Source organism: Vicia villosa, linkage group LG2 (genome assembly GCF_029867415.1).
Source record: "Vicia villosa cultivar HV-30 ecotype Madison, WI linkage group LG2, Vvil1.0, whole genome shotgun sequence".
NCBI lineage: Eukaryota > Viridiplantae > Streptophyta > Magnoliopsida > Fabales > Fabaceae > Vicia > Vicia villosa.
In genome coordinates this window covers 10,971,330-10,987,212 of record NC_081181.1, presented here as the reverse complement: position 1 = coordinate 10,987,212, position 15,883 = coordinate 10,971,330, and the positions used below count along the sequence as shown (strand labels likewise).

Below are 15,883 nucleotides of genomic sequence, written 5' to 3'. Positions count from 1 at the left end.
AAGAGAGTAATAATTCAATTGGTATGCTGATAAAATGACTCACACAACATACATAGCATGCCCTGGTTTTCATCTCAGAGAAACCAGAGGAGAAATCGTCAAGCCATGAACAGAAAAGAGTAAAATAATCCATACAATAAGCCTTGAAGAATACCACCAAGTTATGGATACAACAAAAAGAAAGCTTGGTAGGTTTACTATTAGTTCATATCAAAATTGCCCAACCATTTGTGAATAATTCAATAACAACCCCCCTTCCCCCCCAAAAAAGTGATAACAATAAGGAAAGTGTCCCCTATAGCTACGGCCCTATTCTGTTTCATCAAAAATAAACTACAATCAAACTTTTTTCATGACGGAACGATACATAATAATCAATGACATTGAGTTTTCCTACATGCTTTAGATTGTAGTAGAAGTGGCTATTTGTGGGTTTGGACATTCTGAGAGATTATGTCCTTTTTGACGACACCCGTAGCACATCCTATTCTTCCTCTTGCCACTTGCAACAACGGTAATTGGTTTCTCAACAGTTGGTTCCTCAACTGCAACAGATTTTTCGCCTGCAAATGATTTTTCACCTGCAAATGATTTTTCACCCGCACCTGGTTTAGAACCTGCAACTGATTTTTCTGCCGCACCTGGTTTAGAACCTGCAACTGATTTTTCAGCCGCACCTGGTTTAGAACTTGCAAATGACTTTTCACCCGCACCTGGTTTAGAACTTGCAAATGATTTTTCACCCGCACTAGGTTTAGAACCTGCAACTGATTTTTCAGCTGCACTTGGTTTCGAGCCTGGGACTGATTTTTCACCTGCACCTGGTTTTTTATTCAAAGGAACTGCGCAACTTATCCGGACAGGCCTTCCAAACAAGACACTTTGATCCAATGCAAGTGCTGTTTTCAGTGACTTACTATCACTGAAATCCACATGAGCATACCCTCGGAATTCTCCTGTTTCCTTGTCCTTTCCAAATCGTATGGACTTTATATTGCAATTTGAGAAGAATTTCCTCAGTTCTTCCTCTGTTATTTCCCATGATAAACTTCCAACGTAGATTCTATTATATCCCTCCTTCAGTTCTGGGGTAAATCGGGCTGTTTGAGCTGCTTTATATGGTTGGATTTTAAGAAAGAGTCCTCCCCTGTTAAAATTAAATGTTTTATAAGTATGACATGAGAAATGAGCAAAAACAGTGAATCATATACAAAAGAAAATTGCTAGTGTTACTAACATGTCAGATCCATCAAGAGCCAATGCTCGTTTCGCCGCTGCTTCAGTCTGCAATACGAATGCCACAAAATCGTTAGCAAGTTATCAAAATGCTCAATACCAAAGAAACCATTCTTGAAATTGCAAGTTATTTTTAACCCTCTTAAGAGAGAATAAACTTGAAAAACAATATATGTACTGATGGAAGTAGGTTTATGATGTATTGCTAATATAGCCTACTGAAATATTACAACCAATCCTACCAAATAAGGAAGCACAAAAAGAGTTTCGAGATTTAACTTGAAATTGCAAAATACCAAACAAAATATAGAGTTAAAAATGCCTGTTTTAACCTTACCTTAAAAACGATTATTGCAATCCCTCTGAACTTGCCAGTGTCAGGAAAAGTCATGCAATTAATTTCAGTGATGGTGCCGCAGCTTTCAAAATAACTATGAATGTCATCCTCACTTGAATAGTAGGGAATTCCTCCAACATAAACTTTTGTAACAGCATCACTGTTTTCTTGACTGTATGAACATCACAGAACATATAATGAATTTAAAAACAGGGACACAAAACTCACATTGTATATCAAACAAATAAATAAATAGAACATTATTTCAGTTCACAAACACAATCTTTCTTTCAAACCAACAACCAAGTATGTTCTCATTAAGTGGGGTCAGGTAAATGGATCAAACCACGCCATAATGTTTAATCAAATAACATGCTTCTATCTAACTCATTTATCTTAAGATTTTTCTTAGCAGTTTCTCTTATAGTTTTTCTAGGTCTTTCTCTATCTCTAGGAGACTGACTACCCTCTATCAACTCTATTCTCCATACTACCAAATTCACAGGTCACCTTTCAACAAGCCCAAACCACCTAAGTCTAGTTTTCATTATCGTTTCTACTACATATGCTACCCCAACATTCTTGATGATATTGTCATTTGTAATCTTTATTTCCTTCACACTAAATCAATATTCAATGTTCTTCTATAAAACTAAGGGTATGTTTGGATTGATGGAATGGAGTGGTATGCGATGACTGAAGTGGTATTCAGCTAAAATCGGATGAAGCGGAGCGTAATGAAGTGGTATGGATTTCATTTCATTCCATCACTCGCCACAATATCTCTTCCACTCTGATTTGGGCAGAATGTAAAACTTACCTTGTTTCATCCTAAAATATCCAAATGATGAAATGGAATCTTCATTCTGCTCCATTCATCTCATGATATCCAAACGTAGCCTAAGTATGTGATTGGTTCCACTTTTCGGGTCTAATTATTTAGTCACTAAAATTGATTTTAACTTGGAGCTAAAATTTGTAGTTTTATCTTCTACGATCGATTATTAGTCCAAAATTTATCGGCCAACCAACTTTTACATGAATATAACTAACCATAAATAACTTTTACCTCTACAATTGATTTATAGTCTGGAATTCATTATTAAACCAACTTCTAAGCAAATATATTCAACCATAAACTACACATTCAACTCACTTTTAGCCAGAATTCATACAAAATAGAACCAAACAAACACGCACTAAGCACAAATCCAGCCATTGCATTGTTTAAGACAATTATCAAGTGAAACTAAAAACAACAATGATAATTGAAAGAAAAAAAAAAACAATAATAAACAGACTCACCTGGTATTGATATTGGTATTAGCCAACTCTGTCGTAAGCTCCGACATCTCCTCTTGATGATTAGAACCACTTCCCTCAGCAGCTGTGACCTCACCATTTTCCTCACCAGTTTTCACCTTACCATTTTCCTCTGCAGCTTTGGCCTTCTTCCTCTTCTTCTTCAACAGATTCTTCTTCTTCTGCTTCTCCTTTTTCACCGATTGTTTCGTCACCTTAACAACAACCTCATCACCATTCTGTTCCTCTACCTTCACTTTCCCCTTCTTAACAACAACCTCGTTACTCACATCACCATTCTGTTTCTCTACCTTCAGTTTCCCCTTCTTAACAACAACCTCATTACTCACATCATCACCATCATCACCATCATTCTGTTTCACTTCCTTTATCTTCCTCTTCTTATTGTTCTTCTTTCCCAAACCTTCAATCGCAATTTCATCCTCATTGGTTTGAGTTTGTGGTTGCAAAGGTCGAATCTTTCGGAGTTTCTCTCTCTTGGACAAAATGGGTTTGTTGGTGGAAGAGTTTAGAAGAAGTTTGAATGAGTTGGAAGATGAAGATGAGGGATTCGATTCGGTGTTGGTTTGGTTTAGGGTTAATTCAGCTCTAAGCTTCTGCTTAAGCTTCTTATTCGATAGAACCATTCTCAATTTCACCCTATTCGAATCTAGTTCATCGATTTTAGGGTTTATGTTTCTGCTAGGAAAAACGCAAACAAATGGAACAAGGTTAACCCTTGTTTTGCCTGTAAGAACTGACGAAGGAGAAGACAGTCTTTTGGGCCTTGGTTGGGTCGATGAAAAACCTGTTTTGGGCCTTGGGTCAATAGGAAAACAAAATTTCTTTATAGACCCCCTTTGAGGAGAAACTCCAGCGAAAACCCCATAATACTCCTATTTCGGAGATGCATCTCCGAAGTTTTTTTTTTTTTAAATTTTTTCTAGAATTCGGAGATGCATCTCCGAAGTTTTTTTTTAAAATTTTTTTTCCAGAATTCGGAGATGCATCTCCGAAAACACTCATTTTGTGGTGTGTTCAGAGATGCATCTTCGAAAACACTGAAAATTCAAAATAAACGTTGGATTTTAAGTGTCAGGTATTTATTCGGAGATGCATCTCCGAAAAAATCTTTTCGTATACAATTTTCCCTCCTTCACTATTTCTTCATTTTCATCACAAATCCTCTCCAAAACCTCCATCATTCTCAATCAATTTTTTGTCTCAAAATCAAGTTTCAAATGGTTGATCATACTAAAGGGAGCATAGAAAGCTACAATTTGAGGTAAACACCATTCATTTTATCTCCTATTCCACTACATTGTTGCTGATTTAGGAGACTGAAAACTACGTCAATTCGGAAGTATATTTCCGAAATAAATCACCTAACAATTTTCGGAAATGTACTTCCGAAATAAGGTCTAGCAGAAATTATAAAAAAACTGTTTTAACAGCTTTAGTATATTTTTGCATATGTTAGGTATGGTGCATCCGGACAACATTGTAGCCGATGACTTAGAAGTTCCGGAAGAGATCAATATTGATAAAGAGTCGGTTAACGATGTTAAAGCCATGATCGTTGCGGTGGATGTTCGACAACAATTTACAAATGATATGAGCTTCGCTTGTCGTGAACAATTGCTTGATTGGGTTCGAAGTGAAACTAGTATACTTGGATTTGGCATTGTTATATTAAGGTTCGACAATGGAAGTAGTAGACGAAGAGCTTTTGTCGTGGTAAATTGTGAGAGGGGTGGGAAGTATGTGCCAACAAACGGGGTGTTAAAACACGAAGACACGAGATCGAGAAAGTGTGGGTGTCCGTTTAAGTTGCGCGTGACTCGTAAGATTGATGATTTGTGGCGTTTTAGCGTCATTTGTGGAGTTCATAATCATGCCTTGGAAAGAAAGCTACACGGGCATCCAATTGCGTGTCGGTTGTCTTGCGAAGAGAAAAATGTTATTTCGGACTTATCGACAATCAAAAAGGCGCCGAGAAACATACTTGCCGATTTGAAGCAAAAAAAACCGGATAGCGTTTCAAATATCAAGCAAGTATACAATGAACGACACAATCTTAAAGTCTTAAAAATGGGCACGAGGTCAGAAAAATAACAACTTTTGAAACTTTTGGGCGATAACCAATACGTTTCAAGCTTCCGAACGTGTGAGAACAAAGTTAGGGTGCGTGACATATTTTGGACTCATCCCGAAAGTATCAAGTTGTTTAACACATTTCCAACCGTTCTTGTAATGGATTCGATGTTCAAGACCAACAAGTATAGGCTTCCGCTTCTAGAAATTATCGGTGTGACCTCGACGGACAAGACATTTTCGGTTGAATTTGCTTTTTCTGGAATGTGAGAAAGAAGAAAACTTTACATGGGCTTTGGGAATATGTAAGTCTTTGTTGGTTGATCAAAAGAATATGCCAAGTGTCATTGTTATCGACCGAGATAATGCTTTGATGAATGCGGTCGATACCGTCTTCCAGACATCGACCGCATTACTTTGTCGGTATCACATAACATGCAATGTGAGAAGTAAGCTCAAACCCGCGGTTGGCACGCAAGAAAGAAAGGATGACAATGGTAACATCGTCAAAGCCGGTGTTGTGGTGGACAAGATTATGTCCGCATGAAGGGAGATTTTAGATGCACATTCCGAAGAGTTGTATACCGAGAAAGTGGTACAATTCCGGACTTTGTGTGTTTCTTTGAACATTTTTTGTCATTACGTCGAAAGTATGATCCTTGACAAAGTAAAAGAAAAAGTTGTTTGTGCTTGGACGGATCGAGTGAGACATCTTGGTTGAACTACAACTAACCGAGTATCCGCACATGCGGCGTTGAAGAGATGGTTGGGTGATAGCAAGGGGGATTTGTGTAGGGGATGGGACACCGTGAACCAAATGCTCCAAAATCAACATAATGAAATTCAAACATCGTTTGGTCGGAGCAAGACGGTTATGAAACACCAGTTTAAGGGAAAAAATCTATACTCGCAATTGATTTACAACATATGTCGTGCGGGGTTGAATTTTATTTTTCATGAGGCGAAGCGGGTGGAGACAACGGGTCCGGATAGTGCAAAATGCGGGTGCACAATTAGGAAAACCTACAGGCTTCCATGTGGTTGTATACTTTCTAAAAAGATGAAGTTGAATTCACTGATACGCATGGACGAAGTAATTGACCATTGGAAAAAGCTTCGTTTTGATGATTTCGAGCCGCCGAAAAAGGGTGAATCCAAAATTACCATATCCGACGAGTTGGAAGTGATAATGGATAAGTTTGCTAAAGCGGATGACACCATGAAAATGCACATAAAGAACAATTGCGAAAAATTGCATTTCCGGAGACCACCGATTTGAAACCTCCATCTCAACCGGTTAAAACCAAAGGTGCGCCTAAAAAGCTGAAAAACACCCAAGAAGACACATTAACCAAACGAGATCCTTCCTACTTTGAACATGTTAATGTATTGATACCGGATTCACAAACACCAAAGTCCAAGTGTAGTGCTAACAAAGGAGCCCGTATTTCGAAGTCGCCGCGCACACCTCTCATAAAAAAACTCCAATGATCTACATTGATGAGATGCCGCTTTTTATGCACAAATTTATTGATAACATAGTTGATGTTGGCACAGACGGTAATTGTGGGTATCGAGCCGTTGTCGGTTTTCTTGGAAGAGGAGAAGAAAATCACACACTTATTCGACGAGCACTTATTTCGGAGTTGACTTCGCATAGGAACATCTACGGCCGACTTTATGAAAATCAAGAAAACTTTGATAAAATTCATGATTCCCTTGTTCCATCACTAAGCGGTCACGCCCTAGTTTTGAAGTGGATGTCATTCCCCGAAATGGGCCATCTTATAGCAAGTCGTACGACCGGGTGTGTATCGATTTGACGAGATTTGGATTATGTGAGACATTTTTTTCACTTCATAGTCAACCGCCTTTGGACGCGTCGAGCCGCATCATATGTATCGGGTATCGAAGATCGCGCCACTTTGTGCAAGTTTTTTTGAAACCGGGGTGTCCTATACCGGCTACTTCTTGTCAGTGGACGACACACCATACAAATGAGATGGATACTTGGCCGGATCCTTTTGTTGAAAGAATGGCGGAGTTTGAAGAAATGATGAAGCAAGAGCATGAGGAAAATAGAGACTGGTCGAAGAACTTGCCGGTTTTAGATTTAAGCACCACTGATTGGTTCGGCGAATTTTAGTTTTTACCGGATCCTTTTTGTTTGTAATGATCGGGTGTGTGTCATTTTTTGTATGTATTGTCGTTTAGAATGTAAATCAAACCGATTCAATACATATATAATATACATATATTTAATATTGTCGTTGTTTATGTTATGCTTATGCTTGGTTGAAAATGTAGTTAATCCTCAAAACAAACTGCACAGTAGCAAACTCAAATTTCAGGTCTGTTTTTGCTAACTTCAGAAGTATACTTCCGAAATTTGAAGGTTTTTGGGATGTTTTCGGATGTATATTTTCGAAACATCCACTGAAAGCAAGATAAGGTTTGTTGGGTCATAATTACTCCAATAAGTCTATAAATACTACACTAATCCCTTTCATCAACATCAAGCCACAAAACACCAATGACACAAACCTACCCCCACCTTGCGTTTGTCTACTTCAGCAGTGGCTACCCGATGTCGTTCCAATTCCGCTTCTCGCGCAACACACCGTTCGCGGAATTTATAACGTCGCTCAACACTCTCTTGCAATACCTGGAAAATCGGAAGGTTGTGAAGCTTGAGTACCGCTCGCCTTTCCTTAGCGACGAGGGAGACGTTCAGTTCACCCCATTTGAATTCAAGAACGACGAAGATTTAGCAGTTTTATGGACAACTTTCGACTGATTTTCTTCGAAGGGTCCGATCGAGTTGGATGCGAAACTTCAAAGATCGGGAGCCGACGTTATCAAAATGTTGACTCGTCCTCACGTACCCGTGTTTAACAATATATAACTTTAATTTTATGTTATGTGATGTTTGTAATTTCCATGCTTTATAATAAATCGAAGCGTTGTTGTTTGTTTTATGAATTCTGTATCAGACAAGATTTCGGAAGTACATATCCGAATTCTTCCAAGGGGGGTGAATTCGGAGATGCATCTTCGGATTCACCTTTTTTTTGGAAATTAACTTTATTTCAGAAGTACATCTCCGAAATCACTTTTTTCCAAAAAAAAAAAGTGTTTTCGGAAGTGCATATCTGAAACCACTTTTTTTTCAAAAAAAGGTGACTTCGGAGATGCATTTCTGAAATATATAGGCAATTTAGGAATTTCTCCACGGATGACCAAGAAGGATGGGGGGTCTATAAAGAAAATTTCTTCCTAATCCTGCTCATGGTCTAAAGAAGTACCCTATAAAATTCTTAAAATGCCCCTTCAAAATCGGAAATATATTTCTGATACGCACTATGTTGTTAAAATTGATTGCAAATCGGAAGTATATTTATGGTTTCAAACCGATAATATATTTCCGGTTTCTTCTATTACCTATATTAGAACCATTTTACCATTTTAATATATATATATTTATGGTTCATTCACACATAATACAAATACCTATACAATCGGAAGAAAAGTCATAAATTACTGAATAACAAAAAGCTACTGAACCCGAACTACTGAATATATAAATAGTGCTATAGTAGTACGAGATACAAAAATGTAATCCAAACCGAATAACCAAAAAGTACAACTAAATATCAAGAAAAATAACAAAAATTAATGGGTATGACGAATGATGAGTCAAACTGTCACCCTCGGGGCGTCCCTCCGTTGCCTCCTGTAAAGCATAGACTCCCGAGCCTCCGCCATGATGGAATTTAGAACTTCACTAACATCAATGCCATCAGGAAACAAACCTCTATCTATACCATCCCGCACAAGCTCCATGATACGATGACACCTAGGCAATACATCAGTCGCATGATCGGCCCTAGTCTGCTCCTCCTTTAGGATCTCCTGATGAAATGGTCTCGGTGGGTTCCTTGGAACATAATGTATCATGTATGGATGGGACACCCGGAAGAACCATAACATGTAACCGTAGTCGTAGCTCGAGTCAGATATAGCTACAGTACTTTTGGCCTCCTCAAGAACAAGATGATTCTAAAATCATCAAAAACTCATCAATATCGCTCCTTCTCTCTGTTGGAGGAGGAGCTACAACAGGATCTCGGAGAATAGTTTGGGTGAACCTGAACTGACGTATCACCCGCTCAGACATATAGGCATTCGTCTTGTAAACCCGCAAGCCAACTATCCCGTAAACAACGATACCTCGTCAAATGGTATCGTCTCACGGTGGTCGCCATATAAAGAGAAGTGTATGTTCTCATGTGTCAGTCAGTCAATGTATAACTAGAACGGCTCTACCGCTTGGTTCCCTCGGAGGGGGTTTTAACCGCAAGCACACAACTTATCTTCAGTAAAGCTCGTCACAAGTTACCAACCCGAGATGCGGGGGAAGTGCTGTAGGATCCATCCCTGAAATAAGAAAATTAAATAATTAGTTCCCCGAATCAAAATAATTAATAAAGGCAACAAAGAAAAAGAAGTTATACCATCATGAGTGACATGCTGCAGATTATCTGCTTCGTATTTCACTTTATCCCTTCATCCAGCTTCATGTACAGGTATACCAGGCAAGCAGCCCCCCCAGTTCCACTGTTGGACCGTCTCAAGATCATCAAAAAACTGAGGGTACATGATATCAGTGTGGCACTGGTGTCCATAAAAATCTCTGTGCCAACAAGTTACAAAAGGTATGCTCTCAAAGCATACCACATGTGCATGGTAACCTACTCGTCATCTCCATCGCCCTCTCGTGCACGTTGTACCTCCTCCTTGATCACCCAAGCCTTTATTTGTACCTGGCGTGACTATCTCAGACTTTATCAATCTCTTCCAAGTCACTCTCAGAGGTAACTCCAACATCTCAACCAACAGATCCAACGCCTTTTCCTTAGAGATCCTCTCATGATCCAAGAATCTCCCTCTGATCGAAATATGCAGCAGACACATGATATCGTCGAGTGAGATCGTCATCTCACCATGTGGTATGTGAAACAACGACGTCTCATGGTGCCACCCCTCGAGGAAAGCTTTAATCATACCCCAGTTGACCACGTTGTATCAACACGGGGCCAAATCTTTCAACATGTAGGCTATAAAAGCTCATCAAACCATGGCTCTGTAGGGGATACCAGTCTACTGATTTTCCACCCATGGCTAATAACCTTGAGCGTATCATGGTCCTGCATAAATATTTTGACGGATTTAATCAACAAACCAAAATTCAAAATTCATAAACAAAATCATAATTTAAAATGCAATAGAAATCAAAATTAAAAATTCATACATGTCTGTCCCAAATACGTCTAGCAACATGGTCTGGGTAAAAAGGAATAATGAATAAATCAGATGGTCCTCCTCCAAAAGTAGGTTCTATAGGTGCTCGCGGTGCAGGCTGTGCACGAGCCGTCTCTGGTGTTGTTTGGGGTTGTGATGGAGGCTCCGACAAAGGTTGAGACTGGGCCTCTGGTACCTCTGGTGTCTCCTGAGAACCTAAGGCATCTCCCGCCTCAAATGTTGTAGGTTGAGAGGTGCGTTTGCGGGAGGACGGGGGGTGGAGAATCCCACTACAGGAGGCCAAAGTAGTGGGATTAACAGGAGGAACACCAGAAAATTAAGCTGGTGCATTAGGTACGGCCTGTCCAGATGCATGAGGAGGTTAGGTTGCATGCCTCTTTTTTCTCTGCACAGAAGCGTGCTATGCTACCTGTCGTGTCTCAATCGAGATGCTATATCAATCATTGCTCCTGTAGAAGCACGAAAGAAATATTAACTCAAGGACCAATGTTAAAAACAAATTTGAAAACATATAAGGGAAAAAAGCGGAAATTTACATGCGGTTTTGTTCTTGCTGAAAACCGGAAGTATATTTTCGGTTTCTACTGCGATTTTTTAGGTGCGTTGATGGCACCCTACCCCCACAAAAGAACTCAAATAAAAAGCCATTGAGCATTTAAAATACATGTCTAATACCTTAGAAATGATTTATAATGTTCAAAACAATCCATAAATACCTAATTTCTGACATAAAACACATATTTAAGCGGATTTTACATAAACTTTAAAATTTTCAAAATCAACTTACTTGATTAATTGTTGTTGTTTTTTGTTGTTCGATTGTTGTTGGATGCTTGATACACCGAGAGAGTTGTTGAAACTGTAATGGGAGGGGAAGAGGCAGCGGCAGCGCGCCTTTTAGGTGTTCAAAGAACCAGGAAATATACTTATGGTTCCATACCGTAATTATATTTTTCGGTTAGTTCCAACGTTAATGTCAATTATGGTGCGCATTAGAAATATACTTCCGGTTTTAATGGGCATTTTTGGAATTCCACGTAGTGCGTTAGAAAAACATGGGTGAAATAAGAAATTCCCATAAAAATAGGATAATTTGAACCTGTACCCCATCGATTATCCATCTTCTCTTAAAAATATAGATTTGGACGAAAATTACATCTTCATTTTTTTTTATATTTTTACTCTTTTCGTTTTAAAACACCAAGAGAGAAAAACTGGTTCGATCTAGGGATAAGAGATCTTAGTACATTTTGTAGTTGCATCTTTGTTGGATCTTTCACATTAGAAAATAAGGGTGGTGTTGCGAAAGAGTTGTTGAGTTGCACTTGCAGTCACAAATTCTGATGTGCAGTTGGGGCTAGAGAAAATTGATGGAAGAATTTTTTTGACTTGTGGAAAGTTCAAGTCAAATATGTGTTGATACAATCAAGATTACACAAGGTGCAAGATTATGTCGGTGGTTGAAGAGCTTCTTGTCAACAAGGAAGTTACACCATAGGTTTTAAACCTAGTTTTTGACACGTGAAATTCTTGAGCAGTTTACCTTCAAGTGAAATTTGTTCTCCATAGTAAAGTATATGATTGTCGATGATGAAAATGTGAAATTCTTCTAGTGGTTTACCTTCAAGTGAACTATATTCTTCATGAGAGAGTATGATAGTTTTTAAAACTATGATTGTTGGTGAAGATAATGTGAAAATTCTTGGAGTGGTGTAGCTTCAAGTGACTATACTCTTTATGGTGGAGTATGATTGTCAATGAAAACAATGAAAATTGATGTATTATTTTCAATCAAGGTGGAAATTGTTGAGATTGGTTGAAAATATACATGTTGGTACTCTTTATGATGGAGTATGATTGTCGGTGAAGATAATGAAAACTCACATATTATTTCCAAGACTAAATTACAGTTTTGGTCCCCCTATTTTGGTGTTTTCACGATTTTAGTCCCCCTATTTTGTTTTTAAACACTTTTGGTCCCCATCCCCATTTTGGCTACAAAAAACACTTATGTATCACTTTTTAAAATACGTAGCTCATCCTCAAGTGGGGATAGGGACCAAAAGCGAGGATGAGGAACCAAAAAAATGTATTTTAAAATGTGACACATAAGAGTTTTTTATAGTCAAAGTGGGGATGGTGGACCAAAAGTATTTAAAAACAAAATAGGAGGACTAAAATCGTGAAAACACAAAAATAGGGAGATCAAGATTGTAATTTAGCCTATTTTCAATCATGGTGAAAATTGTTGGGGTTGGTTGAAAATATACATATTGAAGAAGTTAAACATCACTTAGTATTGTAAATGAAGAGGAAGTTCAAGATATATATATATATATATATATATATATATATATATATATATATATATATATATATATATATATATATATATATATATATATATATATATATATATATATATATATATATATATATATATATAATACATGTTCTTTGAAGTCCCAAATCGTTTAGTTTTGTGAACGAAGAGATGTTCCAATGCTATATATAGGATTAAAGTTATTCGTTACAAGATGCACCAATCAAAAGCACTTTAAGTTTGTATTTGACTTTATTTGTTCTCTTATACTCTTGTATTAGAGTGTTGTGAGATGTAATTAAATATTTGTTTTAGAGGGTGTGAGCGTATTAGGGGTATGGGTTAGTTGAGGGTATATTATGTATTGTGACAATTTTCACATAATATTATTCTTTGGTTGTCTGTTGACAATAACCGTAATTTTCTCCGATTTTGAAGTTTCTACGTTATGTTTTTGTGTTGTTATTATGTTTTTTCTCTCTATGCTTTTATTGTTTTTTTCGGATAATAGTGAAAATCAAAGGTAACATGATGGTTTTGGTTTTCTTGAGAAACCAGATGATAAGGTGTAATCAAAAGCAGTGACATGTAAAGGATTTTGGATGAAATACCAAGAAAGTGGAGAACATGAATCTGAATGAAACAAGAGAGATTACCACATGTAGGTGATGAAGCATGAATAAGATAGATTATAGACGCTGAAGAAAATTGAAATAAACCAAAAACTTTGATGATGACATAAAACGAACCAATCAGAGGAAAGATTGATGTAGAAAAAAGTGAATATCAGAGTATATTTTCTTGATACAATGTTAAACAAATGGCTTGAGTTCTGAGAGAAAAATAGGTAAAGCTAAAAGAAATAATTTTACTAATATAAATTTTTTTAAAAATACAGCGATAATCCTCTCCTTTACGCAAGTGAAGAGCAAAATTTAACATGTTTTTCTTCTATTTTTGCTCTAACAAAAACCTGCTAAAATAAACTATAAACATAAAAAAAACTGATAAAATAAAAAACTAATAAACTAATTATCTAAGTTAATATCATACAACATATTTATATTATTATATAGTATTCTAAACGTACTTAATATATTATTTAAAATTTAAACTCTAAATCTTGAGACATCTAAAACTTTTGAAAATTCTAAGATATAAGGCATGGCAATAAAACTCAGACTGACGGGTACCCACCCGAACCCGCCCCGAAGTTGACGAGGAAAACCCGCTTTGACTGGGTTTGGGTTTTCCCCGATTATAAAATATGGGGACGTGTCGGGTAATGGGGACACTAGTACCCACCCCGAACCCGCCCCGTTTATTTCATCATGTACATTATTATTTATATTTCATAATTTATATTAATAAATATGTGGCTGATGTTTAGATAATTTGATTTGTATTTATTATTTTAAATATTTGAAATGTATGTATGATATTTTTTGAGATTTTTTTATTTTGTTATTTATAATGTAATTTGATTGTTGAAAAAGTAAATATTTTTATTAAAAAAATTGATTTTACGAAATAGATGGTAGCGGGCCGGGGATACCCGAACCCAACCCGAACCCGTTTAGAACGGGTTTGGGTTTTAATTCCCCATCCCTGTTTGGGTTTGGGGCGGGGAATGGGGATTGATTGGGGTTTCGGGTTTGGGTTTGGGAAACGTAAAGACCGTCCCCGCCCCGCCCCGTTGCCATGCCTAGATATAAGTGTACTTTAATATATAGTATTCTAAATACATTTTATATATTTCATTAAAATTGTATATTCATTATATATTATGTATTTGATTTTAAGTTTATAATATATTTTAATTTAATCTTATTAAAAAATAAGTATCACCTAATTAATTAAAATTGTATATTTATTATCTATAATATACGAAAATAAGTTGTTATGGAAAAGTCTAGAATGCCCTATCCTTTAATTTTGCCACATCTTCAAAATGGGGTATTTCTGGTATAGCAATTTTGAATATCAATACTAATCTATAGCAATACAACAACTGTCTCAAAATTCAAATCTGCCCCACCACAACACCCACATATATCAAACTTCAGAATCTGCTTTTTGTCCTCTCTATCTCTCTCTGATCCTCTTTTCCTTCTTCCCACTCTTCAGTTTCTCCCATCCTCTCACTCTTTGTCTTCCTCCTTCTTCTCTCTATGTTTTTTCTATGTACCAAATACAAATAAGCGATTATCTACGACATCCGTTTACAAATTGTCTCCTGACAATCTTCGACTCATCATGTTTACCTTCAAGCCTTCATTTTATCTATATTAGATTTTTTTGTTTAACCTAAAGCATTCAACTTTGCAATTCCGTTTCTCTGCAAGATTTCTTAAGAAGAATATTGTAGTTACAAAAGGACATGTTGTTAATGTTTTTCTGTGGGATGATTACTAGGGTTTTAGATATCCAGATTTAATTTTTTTGTGTATTATTTTGTGCAACAACAAAATCTAGAAGAGGACTCTAAGATGCTGGTTCCTCACTTCGAAGAGGTTGTTGTTGAAGGCCCCCAATCTATGGAATAAGACTATGTGTTATCGGCGAAGTTACCGGATTAGTGTTTAGAATGTTTTCATATCCAAATATTTGGAAAGCTCAATTTTCTTATAAATTCATTGTTATGTTGTTATTATTATGCCTTTTGAATCTTGCCTTTCGAATATTGCTTTTTGATGATTAAGGTTCAATTTATGTTTTTTGATTTTATGGGTTTGGATGAAGAATCTTTGAAGTTGTTCAAGATGTGAACGTTAGGGTTCTCTTGTTAGAAAACATTTTAATTTTGTAGGGTTGCGTAATTTTTAGTCTCATATCCAAGTTTGAGAGAGGTCGAAATGCATCCTGAATTCAACAGTCAAGTTCTTTAGCTATGAGGAAACATCTAAGCATGCTATGCACATCAACTATTTGTTTCTTTTCATTTATTAGCATTCAACTATGCATTGTAGATTATGCACGTGTTGTTAATAAGTAATCATCTAAGTATGCTAATGCTAACATGTTTATTTCATATATTTCTCTTCAGGGGAGACTACATGCCAAATGAACTGTTTTAAGTGTCTGTTCTCCTAAAGGTTTGTTTATATCATTCTTGTGATAATATATGTTAATGTTAAAATTGGATTCAACTCATTGGGTTTTCTTTGTTTGTTTATATCATCCTTTTACGGGTAAACCTTATTTAGGCCGAATATTTGTGATAAAGTCTCACTCTCATATTTTGTTGTCCCGATTTTTTCTCTTACTAG

General features: G+C 36.7%; 1 protein-coding gene across 2 annotated transcripts; it reads right to left on the bottom strand.

Annotated features, from left to right (window-relative positions):
- Nucleotides 1-106: 106 nt before the first annotated feature.
- Nucleotides 107-3,641, bottom strand: LOC131649118 (phragmoplastin interacting protein 1). 2 transcript variants are annotated; one of them, XM_058918862.1, is made up of 5 exons: nt 3,214-3,641; nt 2,879-3,153; nt 1,574-1,745; nt 1,238-1,284; nt 107-1,147 (listed from the first exon to the last, which is right to left on the bottom strand). In XM_058918862.1, exons 1-5 carry the CDS (start codon nt 3,520-3,522, stop codon nt 403-405), a joined length of 1,548 nt encoding a protein of 515 aa, XP_058774845.1. In that variant the 5' UTR covers nt 3,523-3,641; the 3' UTR covers nt 107-402. The 2 variants fall into 2 exon arrangements, with proteins under 2 accessions (XP_058774845.1, XP_058774844.1); XM_058918861.1 differs by having other exon boundaries at nt 2,879-3,641.
- Nucleotides 3,642-15,883: the final 12,242 nt, after the last annotated feature.